This window comes from Malurus melanocephalus, unplaced genomic scaffold (assembly GCF_030028575.1).
Source record: "Malurus melanocephalus ecotype Western Australia unplaced genomic scaffold, MMel_1.1 scaffold_475, whole genome shotgun sequence".
NCBI classification, from domain to species: Eukaryota; Metazoa; Chordata; class Aves; order Passeriformes; family Maluridae; genus Malurus; species Malurus melanocephalus.
Window position 1 is genome coordinate 106936 of NW_026623707.1, and position 13031 is coordinate 119966.

General features: G+C 42.8%; 1 protein-coding gene across 1 annotated transcript in view; it reads left to right on the forward strand.

Annotated features, from left to right (window-relative positions):
• LOC130582271 (receptor-type tyrosine-protein phosphatase T-like) overlaps positions 1-13031 on the forward strand; it is a gene marked incomplete at its 5' end in the record, with an annotated part of 168371 nt that overhangs the window by 105562 nt on the left and 49778 nt on the right. Inside the window, one exon of the mRNA XM_057380883.1 lies at positions 4088-4190. Coding sequence (XP_057236866.1) covers positions 4088-4190 — 103 coding nt within the window. The remainder of the gene's footprint in view (positions 1-4087; positions 4191-13031) is intronic.

Sequence of the window (13031 nt, forward strand, 5' to 3'; positions counted from 1 at the left end):
GATCCCAAAGCCTTTCTCTTCCCTCCTGGGAGTGGCTTCCCATCCGGGGCCCCCAGAGGGGTTGAACAGAGTCTCTCTCTCTGGTGGTTCACTGAAGGATCTTTCTCGGCTGTCGTGCCATGGGAAAAATCCTCCAATTCTCAGACGAAAAAAAAATTCAAGGAAAAAATAAGTCCAAAGAAAGGGAGAAAAAAAAAAAAAAACCGCCGTCCCAGAGAGCAGGCAGCTTCTTTTCCACCACTGAACCCAAGCCTCCCCGGAAGGAAAAAAACAAACTTTAGTGTCTTGTCCCTTTCCCTCCCATTGTCCTTGAAGGGAGGAACATCACCAAACAAACCAGAGCAGTCTCGACTAATGTATAGTTACAGAAGGGTTGTTTAACTTTCCTCTAACATAAGCAGATGATAGGAATACAATACTYAGCTAACCTAGGACAACTTTCTAGGGCTTTGTTCTTTAGACTCCAAGCTGATGCATAAAATTATTAAAAATATTCAGCTCAACACCTCACAAGTTTCATAGGGTTTTAAAACAGCACAAACCTTGGTTTATTCAGCTTACAAATACAGGGGTTTATTTGTGGGTGTCCTAAATATCCCTGGATGTCTGTGGAGCATTTTAAATGAGGATCATCATTAGTTTTACAAATGAACTACCCCCTGTAGCAGTTATTGTTAGCATCATCTGCCCGGCTGGGGAAGCTCCCTCCATAATGTGTTTTTTATTTTCAGGATGTACCAAAATGGATGTAATGAAGTGATGGAATTAATAGTTCAAAGAGGCTAAAAATAAAGGAGGAAAGCTGTTTTCCTTGGGGTTTTTATGAGTAAGAACAGAGGGAGGGCTTGAGGTAGGCAGATGGGAATATGAAAGACACTAAAATAAGGAGGCATGGCAAAGAGAAGGTGTAAAAAACAAGAGGAAACAGGCCAGTTATCAAAAAAATATGGATAAAGAGACAGTAGAGGTGATATTGGGCAGATAGACATGGATTTAAATTTTAACATGTAATTAATAGCACTAAAATAGGTTCTCTGACAGAGAGAAAAGCTGTCATTTTTTTGGATTACTTGAAGTGTTTTTTCAGTAAAGCCAAAATAAACATCTGGGACATTCAGGACMCTGGTAATGCTTGAAATTACGGCTGTGTGCTGCAGAAAAGAGCACACAACTGTATCTATTTTCTACTCCCTTATTTCAAAACCAGTTAATAAAAGCCAGTTGTGAGCAGTAAGTGACAGGGTACATTTTAAGGAAGCCAAACGCATCCCTTCCCTCTGCTCSGGGTTTGAACCTTTAACATTTAGCACAAAAGCCCTAAATCACCTGAAGGAAAGGCCATTAAGTGTCCAAACAGCTCCCTGGGCTGTGGGGTTTCTGCAGYCCTGCTGAGAAGGGACAGCACAGCGTGTGCTCTATCCCCTTGTGATAGAGAAATAAAAAACTCAGCAATGGTTGGAGACTTTTCCCCTTTGATTCACTTTCTTTGTATTTTATTATTCCATAAGTGCCCAAATAATTTTAGCAGCCTGCACGAGTCCCAACTATATGCACACTGAGCTTGGTTTATTTTCTTTTTTACCCCCCATCCTCCAAATACCTGGCTCTCAACAGGTGGGTATAAACCTTGGGTTTATAAACTGGGTATAATGCAGTGCAAGCATTTGGGAAGTCTCTGACATCAGATTATCTCATTGCATGATCCAGTTTTGGACATTTACATTTTCCACATAATTTGAAAATACTGTTGAAGTTGTTCCTAAAAGGCAGCCTCGAGGTTATTACAGAGAAGAGGGATTTTTGCAGTGATAGGAATGTCCTTGTGAGGTTTTACATATATATATATATATATATATATTTTTTTTTTAATGGAAAGACATCAGTGCTGTAGTGATGTGTGAGTGTTTTTGTTTGGGTGGATGCACTGAGCTGGGCTGGAGCACTCTCCCCTCTGGTCAGAGCAGGGGCTCAGCAGGTTGAGGGAGGGGATTTTCYTCCTCTCCTCTGTCCCCTGGAGCACTGCCCCCAGATCTGGGGTCCTCAGCCCAGGAAGGACAGGGAGCTGTTGTAAGAATTCCAAAGGAGGCCATGGAGATGCCCCAAAATGCTCCCCAAGCCAGACTGGGAGAGCTGGGGATGCTCACCTGGAGAGGAGAAGGTTCTGGAGAGACCTCAGAGCCTCTTGCAGGGCCTAAAGGGGCTCCAGGAGAGCTGGAGAGGGACTTGGGACAAGGGATAGGGGACAGGACATAGGGAATGGCTTCCCAGTGCCAGAGGGAAGGGATGGATGGGATATTGGGAAGGAATTGTTCCCTGTGAGGGAGGGGAGGCCCTGGCACAGGGTGCCCAGAGAAGCTGTGGCTGCCCCTGGATCCCTGGCAGTGCCCAAGGCCAGGCTGGACGGGGCTGGGAGCAGCCTGGGACAGTGGAAGGTGTCCCTGCCATGACAGGGGGTGGAATGGGATGAGCTTTAAGGTCCCTTCCAACCCATTCTGGGGTCTGCAGCCTGTGCAGGGGTCTCTGGTGCAGAAGCACCCAAGAGGGGACTCCTCTCAAGGAGATGCAGAGCACCCCATTCCAGAGCAATCCTCCTTAAGGAGCTGACATCCATCCTGAACYCACTCCCAGATTATTGACAGGGMAGCCAGMAGCTGAGCTGATAATAGCAGCCCCYGTTCTTGACAGTTTTCAGGCATTTAGATAAAAATCCTGATTGTAAACAGGATTACAGTGGAAATCACTGTGAGAGGATTAAATRTGGGCTCCCCCACAATGCAGCTTGCCCTTGCGAGCTGCAGATGAACTGTTTGTGTGAATTCTTCTGTTTGCTTTATACTTTCAAGTTATTTCAACAAAACCTGCCTCTTTGGAACAAATTTGGTGCTGCTCTGACCTTGTGATCCCTTCAGTCCTTCAGTGGCAAAACTTGTCCCAAACAGAWGCCTGCTCTTGGGGAAGGGAGAAATAATATAAAAAGTAAAATRTATTTCCTAAGGAAAGCTGTCATACTTTTATGGGATGATCCTAAGAGAAGATAACTAAGCAGAAGCAGACATTGGGGTTTGGCTGAGTGGGTTTTTATTCTGTGGTTGTCTGTGCTGCTTGGGGGAAACCACCAGAGATGGGGGTGCCATGGGTTTGGGGGCAAAAATTACCTGGCAATAATAATAATAATAATAATAATAATAATAATAATAATAATAATAATAATAGTAATAATAATAATAATAATAACCTAATTTGTGCTCCTCTCTTCTCATCTTTTGTGCTTTGCACAGCCTCCAGCTAATCAAGGGGACACAGCTTACAGCTGAGCATTTAAAACTTAAGATGTGAGAGGGCTAATCCACTGACCAGAAGAGGGGAAAAGATTTGGGATTTGGGGGTGCTTTTCGTATCTCTGCCACTGATTCACTCTGTGGGTTTTTTTAAGTAGAGCTCATGCAGTTTTCTTTCCTCACCTTTAAACCTGAAGGAATGATCCCACCTCAAAGGATTACTAAACCTTAAAAACTCAAGGGTTTTCAGAGCCAGCTTGAAGGTTTGGGTGTCCGATTCCTGTTTGATTTGAATGGAAAAAGGGTGTATGAATATTGAAGTGCTTTTGATCATTCTGGCCAGAACACTGGGAAGTATTTTGATATTTCATTTGGGAAATGTAAATACAATGACACCCAAGGCAGGAGCTGGTGCAGGCCAGGTAGGAATGCAGGCCTCGGACAACAAAAATCTGTTTGCTTTAGTAAACGAAAGAACTCTAAAAAAAAAAATACAATTAAATAAAAAATAAATAAATTCACAAAAAACTAAAAACCATTAAAAAACAACAAAATGTACCCATTCTATACATTATACACAAATAAAAACTAATTATTGATTATTTAAATCCTTATAAAATACAAAACATCTTTACAATAAACAAGTTCACATACAAAAAAAAAGAAAAAAAATAAAATAAAAACCCAATCAAAATCCATATATCAGCATAAACAAAAAAAAAAAAAGAAAAAATAAAAGAAAAACCCAAACAAAATTCATATATCAGCATAAACACAGAATGACTGCGTTGCTCTTTGTTGTGCCACAGCCCCGTCCATGCCCGAGTACGACACGGACTCTCCCCTCAACGAGACCGACACCACCATCACGGTGATGCTGAAGCCTGCKCAGTCCCGGGGTGCCCCTGTCAGGTACGTGCTTTGCCTTTTCCTTCACATTTCCCTGCTCTCCTTCCTCCCCAACTCCCCTCCCTGCTCTCTCATTCTCCTGTGATGATGGAGCTGCTGGAAGAGCTCTGACTGAAAGGCTCAGTGCTTGGTTCTGCCTTTCTCAGTCTGCTTTGTGGATTCCCAGCTCCCTGCTGCCCGCTAGGAACCTGCAGGAAGGGCTGCTGCTGGCACTGCCAGGCTTGTTACCCTCCCAGCACCATTTTATCCTCCCAGCATCGTTGTTACCCTCCCAGCATCATTTTATCCTCCCAGCATCGTTGTCACCCTCCCAGCATTGTGTTATCCTCCCAGCACCCTTTCAGATGCCTGTGCAGTGCTGGAGCACAGCAGGATGTGAACCTGGAGCAGGAGCATCCCCATGTGAGGGTGGAGGATGCTCCAGGTCTCCATCCTGCCCTCTGCTCTGTGATGAACAAGGTCTGCTGTGGGAATTCCTGTGCTCTCTTTAATGTTTGTGATTAGGTTTGCTCAGTTAAGGGTGGAGGAGGCTCCAGGGTTCCATCCTGCCCTCTGCTCCGTGATGAACGAGTTCTTCTGTGGGAATTCCTGCGCTCTCTTTAATGTTTGTGCTGGGTTTGCTCAGTTTCTGGATCTAACACACTCCTCAAGTCCATAATCCAGCTGTGCTCTGGGCTGGCATGCTGTGAATAAGTGATTTAGTCCAGGAAAAAGGAATTGTGGTTTAGCGAGGCTTGGATGGTGTAGACAGGCAGGTCCTGCTGCAGAGTGAAGGATTTACAGAATTACAGAATCATTGAGGTTGGAAAAGACCCCCAAGACCATGGAGTCCAGCCTTTTACCACTCACCCGTCATCACCCAGCCCAGAGCACTGAGTGCCATCTTCAGTCAATCCTTGAACACCTCCAGGGATGGGGACTGACCACTCCTCTGGTCACTTCTGAACACTTTTCACTGACAAAACTCCTGATGTCCAGCCTGAACCTCCCCTGACAGAGGGGTCCAGCAGGTACCCATTTCCTCCCTGTGGGATCTCCAAGCCTTCACCTCCAGCTTTCACAAGAGACTCTTGAAGTTTTTCCYATGGGTGTTATTTAAAAAAAAACCCACAGTTCCTTCTTTCAAAATGATTTGGGTTTTCCTGTCCCACTGACAGGCTCTTAATACTTTTGAAGTATTCAGGAATAAATTGCTCCAGATTCAAACTACTGGATTTAATTAAATATCCTGTGGTGGTTCCCCAACTGTGTCATGGCTTGGCCCCAAATTGCATTCACAGGCTCAAGCAAAAAAAAAAAAAAAAAAAAAAAAAAAAAAACCAAAAAAACCCCAGTTTATTAAGCCTAAGCACCATCCCTTCTCTAGGTTTTCTGAGTCATGTATTTCCAAGTCAGCCTTTCAATCTCTGGTATTCCATATGAGCAAATTTAGGAGCCTATTTTCTGACTTCTTTAGGGATGTTTTTCTGCTGGAAAAAGAGCAGTAAAATCACACAGTTTTGTTTTGTTTTATTTCTTTATATGGGGGAACATTCCTGTATCTGGTTTTACCACCTGCTGTCTTAGCAGTGTTGCTATTTTGTCTTTTTATTGAAAAGTCTTGTGATTTTTCTCAAAGTCGATTTACTGCACTTTAACTGCATTCAGTGAATAATGCCTTTTCCAGCAAATGCATCTGTACATAAAATTGGTAGAGATTTTTTATAAATTTTCRCTCTGATTTCTTTAATTGCCTCGTAGCCTATTACAGATGTTTGCAGAGAGTGCAATATTTACGTGCCACATCTAAGTGATAAACTTATTTCCTATAATGAGTCCATTTCATTGACTTACAGATGTGTTTATGAAAAGCAGGAGGGCAGGGGGAATAAGGGGGAGGGAGTCTTGGGGAGAATTTTAGCTTTTTATTAACTCTGAAAGGCTTAGAATGCAGAAATACCTTCCCCTGTATAACCATCCAGACTTAGGCTTAACAAATCCAGTTWTTTCAAGCTGCAGTTTTCCCAACCTCTTCCCTTTTCTTTCAGTGTGTCCTGGACACTGCCCCATTTGTGAAATTCTCTCAAAATGCCATTTCCAGAGGCTTCAGAGGCCTCCACAGAGGAAGAGAAAAGAACAAGACATTATAATAACATTGTGAACTGCTTGTAGCACCCTCTATGTACAGGAACGAGGTGGTTTTTCCTCCTCAGTGGATTTTATTGTGTTCAACTGAGATCGAATGTATCCTCTTTGTTGCTGTTTGGTTTGTTGTTCTACATTTTGGTGGTGTGGGGTTTAATTCTCTCTGCTCCATTCCCTCTCGATGTGATGCTGTGCTCTGCCCAGGTGCTGAAGGCATCAAGGCAAGCCCAGATTTGAGACAAAGGGCTGAGCAAACTCCCTGCAGAGCAGAGAGATGGTGCAGAACATTCCATMTGATCCAAATCCTGGTGGGATGCCTTCTCCTGGCCTCCCTGGTGGATGTGACCTTGATTTCCTTGATTTTTCCCTCTKGCACGCCAACMCTTCATCTCCCAGCCYGCCTCAGATGGGGCTGGAATARCTCCTGAAGTGGGTTTTCCTCACASCTTCTTATAAAARCTMCGATTTTCAGAGCTTTCACTGGGCAGGAATAGGTTTTATCCCAGCAACCTGACAGTTTCAGTTCTCCAGCTTTTATTACAGTCCTTCCAAATGGTGAAGGTGAAAAACAATTAATATGGAGTAATTATTCTAGTGTTTCCTCTTCCTTTCATGTGTCAGGGTGTCTGCAAGGCAATATCCATGCTTGGTCCTGAGTTATTTCATTCTGCTGTAACACAGAGATGGAGCACGGGCTGCAAGAACGTTTCCAGAATAATACTGAAGGATATTTAAAATAAGATTAATTGTGTTTTCATTCGTCTGAAATGCAAGTAGACCCAAATCCAAAGTCACTTTCAGCATTAAGACACTTCTGATGTCCCCCAGTGCTGATGATAAATAATTTCAATGTGGCTGTTTGTAAAAGTAACGATCACGGGCTCGGTGTTGTTAACGATCTATAGATAACAACGAGGATGCTTCCATATGACCCAATAGGATTAATATAAACTTAGAATTCCTTGATCTATTTTGTCCTATAGCCAAAGGAAAGGTGAGGCCTCAGCAAGCAGAAACATTCTCCCTCGTGGCACAGGCGTTTCATTTTTGCCTTTATTTTTCGCGGCGTAACCTGCGGAGTTTGACTCCACATTGCCCTTTAAAAATAACTTTTAGGTGTTGTTATATCAATCTAAGCCCTGTGAATGGTGCAGTGATTGATTTGCTGGAGGCTGACATTCATCTATAATRCATTCACAAGAGCAAGGAAGAATGCAAGTGTTCTCAATCTTCACCCCTCAACTCTTTCCTGAGCACCTCCAATGTGATTTTGAGGATATTTCTGCCTTTGAATCTGTTATTGTCAGGAGGGCTGACTCAGTCCTTCATAGATTATTCACATGTGACATCTTTAGACCTCTCTTGGAGAATTTATATCCCCCTCACAGCTTGGCAGTGGCACAGTGAGGGGTTTTACCTGCAGGACATGTGYGCTGGGCTGGTTTTTGTGTGTCGGCTATCTGAAAGTCCATCTGGTTTATTAACACGCAGTTGGTTCTATCAATCTGCCCACATCACACCGCTATCGTGGARAAAATCCAATTCCCAGAGCATGGATGAGTTCTGAGGATTTCAGAGTTTAGATAAATGCTCCCCTTCGGTGTGATTGCCTTGTCAATACGCTGCTCTGCATGATGGAGCTGGAGGACACTGCAGAAGGACGTTCGAGAAGAGTCCACGATTATTTTGGGGTGGGGTCCAGAAAACAGAAAACATTTTGTTGGAGAAATATGGATTTAGTCTCTCTCCCTTCCTGCTGTTCTCAGAGGTGTGTCAGTAAATAATCTGTAATTTCTTTTGTCAGCACACAGGTACAGATGGGTCAGTTTATTAATGCACATCTCAAAGGAAATAAGTAAATCTGAATRAGAGAACAGAGTTTAAATATTTAAAATACATTAAGAATACTGAGCAAAGGTGAAATAAATATTTTCATRTCAACAGCTAGCCAGGAGGAGAAATTCATTGGTATGGACAAAGCCCTGTGTAACACTTAACTACTATTATTATTTGATTCTTGATCATAAAATAAAGGAAAATTTTGTTCTCCATGGTGCTAAAAAAAATTAAGGAAACAAAATTTGTAGTGCTATTTAACAGAACACCTAAGAACAGTGGTTTTTTTGTTTGTTTTTTTCCGGTTTTATGCTCAAGTTATTCTCTCAGGGAAAAATCCTATAGGATGGGTCTGTGTACTTAAATATTCCTATATTTAGTAATAAGAAAAAATTTCCTGTGAGGAAGGGCCGTGGTTTTGCTTCCATTTTAYGTTGGAGAACTGAGAGTAGCTAAAATTTGTCTTTTTATCTGCACCAAAGTTAAAATGGAGWAAATTTGGAGCCATAGGCTGTACATTTGATCTCCAGGTAATTCTTTGTTTTTTGTGATTTTGAGCTTTATCTGCTCATCCTGAGTTTGCCTTTCCTGCATCCCTGGCATCCTTACCCTGATTTTGCTTTACTGCACAGTAATTTTTTACAGCCTTACGAAGTACAAAGGAGTGGTTTGCAAGCCCAGTGACCTTGATTCTGTGGTGGAGAAACRATAAATTCACAATATTTGCCGATGCTTTTGTTTCGCTTTGCCAACAGTGACTTTGGGGTGTGGATTTCCATTGCTATAGAGGGAGCAGTGCTGCTCAGAAATCTGCTTTGCAGCTTCTCAGTGGCATCACATGAGCTTGCCTCAGGCATTTGTGTTGATAATTAATTCATTAATGCCAGAAAAGGATGGCAATTTCTTGTTCTGGAAACTCTCATGCAGTGTACCTTGTGTATGGAAATAAAGACAGGAGTGGAGGAGCAGCAAAACAATAAAAAGGGTGCAAAGTGAAATTACCATGGCCTTGGTAATTCAGAAAGTTAGATTCCCTTGATAGGCACGTTCTTAGTACCTGGAAAAGAAAAAATCCTGGTCTGCTTTTTCTAAGCTCATTTTTAAATGTCTGCATCACATGAGTTGGTTGATTGAATACAGGGCAAGCAGTCGTCACTTTGGATCTTTTAATTTTGTAGTATTTAATGAGAAACTAGATTTTCAATCTAGGCTTCTGATATTATAAGCCTAATTATCTGTATTAATTAACATCTCCTATAATAAACCTCAGGGACATTGTTCTGAAATCATTCAAGCTGAGTTTCTCCTGCCTGATGCTCTGCCTTCAATTTAGCCAAGAGTTTGAAGGTAAATGAACAAGTTCCTTCTTGGAGATAAACCAGATCTACATTTTCTTTAACTATGTGTGAATGTGAGAGAATGAAAAATGAGAATTTGGGTGAAAGGCATCAAGTAGCTGAAACAATTCTGAATATTCGAGGTGCTTTGCCTATTGTGTCAGGAAAAAAGCATAATGGAGATACAGGGATGTGAGGTAAAAACCATAAATATGAGGAAAGAATATTTAATCTTTTATGTACCATGGCAGAATTAGTTTAATAGGGCTTCCAAGGTTTTGTTTAGTTCTCCTGAAGTGTCAGGTGTCAGCCCTAAAAAGAGAAATAAAGGGCATTTTGGGTTTGTTTTCTCAACTGGTACAGGAAATGCATTTTTCTACTGGATCAGTACACTGTCCAGCTGAGAATCAGTCCCCTAACAGGTCACAAAACTGCATTTTGCCATTTATTAGCCACCAGAATCACAGCAATTTTTGGAGCCTGGGTGAACTTCTGTACCTTTGACCATTCCATAGAGAGCCTTGGGCAGAAAAGGGAGGGGAAACCCATAAAATTTGTGTCTATTTTAATGATAATATTTGAATAATCAAATTGCATGTGGAGCCAATTCTTTTGTGGCAAGCAGCATTTTTTAATGCTACAGGGAGGCCTTGGCTAACACCTTTTAGGTCTGAGGATGCTGAGTGGGGGGAAGGAAGGTTTTTTGCATAAATCTTTGATGCTGACTATGTAAACTGTCAGATTTAATTCCAGCAGCCAACAGGTTGATGAAGTCTGAGCTTTAAGCTGAGATTCACAAATTGATGGCCATTTCCTCACATCAACCTGTCAACCATTCAGATGAGGGAACAGGAGAAAATACCCATGGGTTGCCAGTTTGAGGCTTTTCCTCCTTTTCTTTTCTTTTCTTTTCTTTTCTTTTCTTTTCTTTTCTTTTCTTTTCTTTTCTTTTCTTTTCTTTTCTTTTCTTTTCTTTTCTTTTCTTTTNCTTTTCTTTTCTTTTCTTTTCTTTTCTTTTCTTTTCTTTTCTTTTCTTTTCTTTTCTTTTCTTTTCTTTTCTTTTCCTTTCCTTTCCTTTCCTTTTTCCTTTCCTTTTCTCTCTTCACATCTCTCAGAGCCCCTGTGCCCCTTCCTTGTTATCACAGAACAAAATGATAATAACAAACAACCTGAAAGACTCTAAAAATCAGCAACTCTGAATTCCAGGAGCGAGTACCAAGCCTGTGACAGCTTTTGGATCAGACCTTTCTGGGATGAACAGAGCTGGTTCACAGCTGCTCAGGGGTGGGGAGCCAACAGGAAGGACTTCAGCCCTTTTGGAGGATCATCAAGAATGATTTACTTAATTGAAGCAGCTCCTTCAGGCACTTAAAATGAGATGGGATGAGCCTGAGCACCAGCCCCTGGCAACTGTCCACCCCTCAGGAGCTTTGGCCACCTCTCAGGAGCTTTGTCCACCCCTCAGGAGCTTTGGCCACCTCTCAGGAGCTTTGTCCACCCCAGGGTTTGTCCACTCTCAGGGGTGAGGGCACAAGTTCAGGGGACAATGGGCTCCGTGCTGCACGTGGCAGGAGATGTTCACACAAGCAGGTGCCCCTCGATGTGTCTACAACAACAACAACAACAACAAAAACACAATAAAAGGGAAGATGAGCCAGCTCTGCTTTGCTGTTGCAGACTCAGGCATTTCAGGATTTAATTATACCACAGGTATATAAATTCCGGAAACATGTTAATGCTCCCGTGATTAAAATTATAGAGGGGCTAATTGAAAAAGCATAAACCGAATTGAAGAATTCCTAATTATAGTTTGCTTTGAGGTGTTAATTTCCTCCATAATGAATGCATAATTTCTTGGAACTAGAAAATGGGGTTGCTGCACCAGYGCGTGGGATGCAGATGGAACGAAGGGATTATCACAAATGCAGCCAGACAATTCTCAGGAATTGAGGAATAAACCTCTGCAGCCATAGTGCTCTTCTGCCTCCCCATAATTTCAGYTTTCCTGGCACAGTGGTTTTCCAAAGCAAGGGGCAGGGCTGGGGGAGGTGAAGAATTTGCTTGCTGTGCAAAAGGAAGGGGAAATAGCAGTGAAGGAACTCAAAGCAGTTGTGGTGTAAAAGAGGAAGGGGAGGAGAGAGGCAGAATGGGGATATTTCTAGTGGGAAAGTCAAACAGCAAAAGAGGAGGAAATGCAGAYTTCCCACCTTGACAGATCCCTGAGGAGCTGCAGGACCTGATGCTGATGAAGGYTGAGRGKTTTTTTATGCCAAAGGATACACCCTATAAATAATGTTTCCTCTTGTGTAAAAAATATACTTCRTTTGAAGGGASTTGGTGAACTGCAGGATTGTCACACACAATCTCCTCATGGTWAWATCTGCYCCATTCCCACTGTGCTGGRGGTGGGAGGTGTTTGTGGGAGAATTGCTGCAGAGTTTTTATCCTTGGGATTTTCCCACTCCCCTTCCTCCATCCTCAATTTCCTTTCATTCTGGGCAGGAGATGTTGTAGTGAAGGCACCATCTCAGRCCTCTCCCTGGTGCCAGAAGCATGRCAATTTTGCAGGYTCTGAAAAAGTGTCCAGAAAAGGTGGAAAGAAGCTGGTGGATATTCCTGCAGCTTCAGGTGCTGGAAATCTGTGTTACTCTTCACTCCCCAGGAGAGCTCTTCAAATTCCACACTGACCACAGCACTGGGAGTGGTTACTGCATGGGCCTTGGCCAGTAATGAAGTTCATCAGAGGATTGCAAACAGAACAGGTTCCCTCTCTTTTCCTAGTGCTCTTCTTGGCCTTTCAATTTAAAAAAAATATCCAAACAGACATGCGACCAATAAATTTTTTTTTCTAGTGTTCTCTCTTAAGAGAGCAGACTTTTCTGTGTGGGTTTTCCTGCGTAGTCTGGTGGCTGTGGTTGTGGAAAAGGCAGAGGAAGCTTTGAATCCCCAGTTAGATCATTTTATTTYTGCATCCAAATGAGCCTAATGTGACGGAAGCCATTGGAAAAACCCAAATGATGCAAATATCCCCATCCTCTTGCTCAAGCTTTTCTGAAGGACATGGCAGGAGGTGCTGGACAGTCCCAGTAAGGTGTGCCATGCTCTCTCCTTGCCCTGSAGCTCCTTCAGGAGCCACTTTGGCTCTTCCTGTCCTTGAAACATCCTCCTGTTCCAAAACCAGCCCTCGCTGAGGATGACAGCACCTCAGCCAGCGGTGCCTGTTTAATACAAAGCGACATTAACAAAACAGAGGTTGGGTTTGGCTTTTTTTTTTTGTAGATTAAACAGATGGCAGGTGGCTCAGGAGGGAAGAAACACCTCCAGAGCTGCTCACATCAGCTCCTGTTGCAGCAAAAGCTGTGTCTGCCTGCTCTCATTATCTTTAATCTGCCAGCACAAAATAGCATTGAGCTGGAGAGGGGGACTSGGCCAGTTCCATGGGGGAGCAGCAGCCATTATGGCTAATTTGGCTTGCAAGCCAGGCCAGGTTTATGGAGATGGTCGAGATAACAGAACACAGAGCTTTGAAATTCCCTCTGGTTTTGTT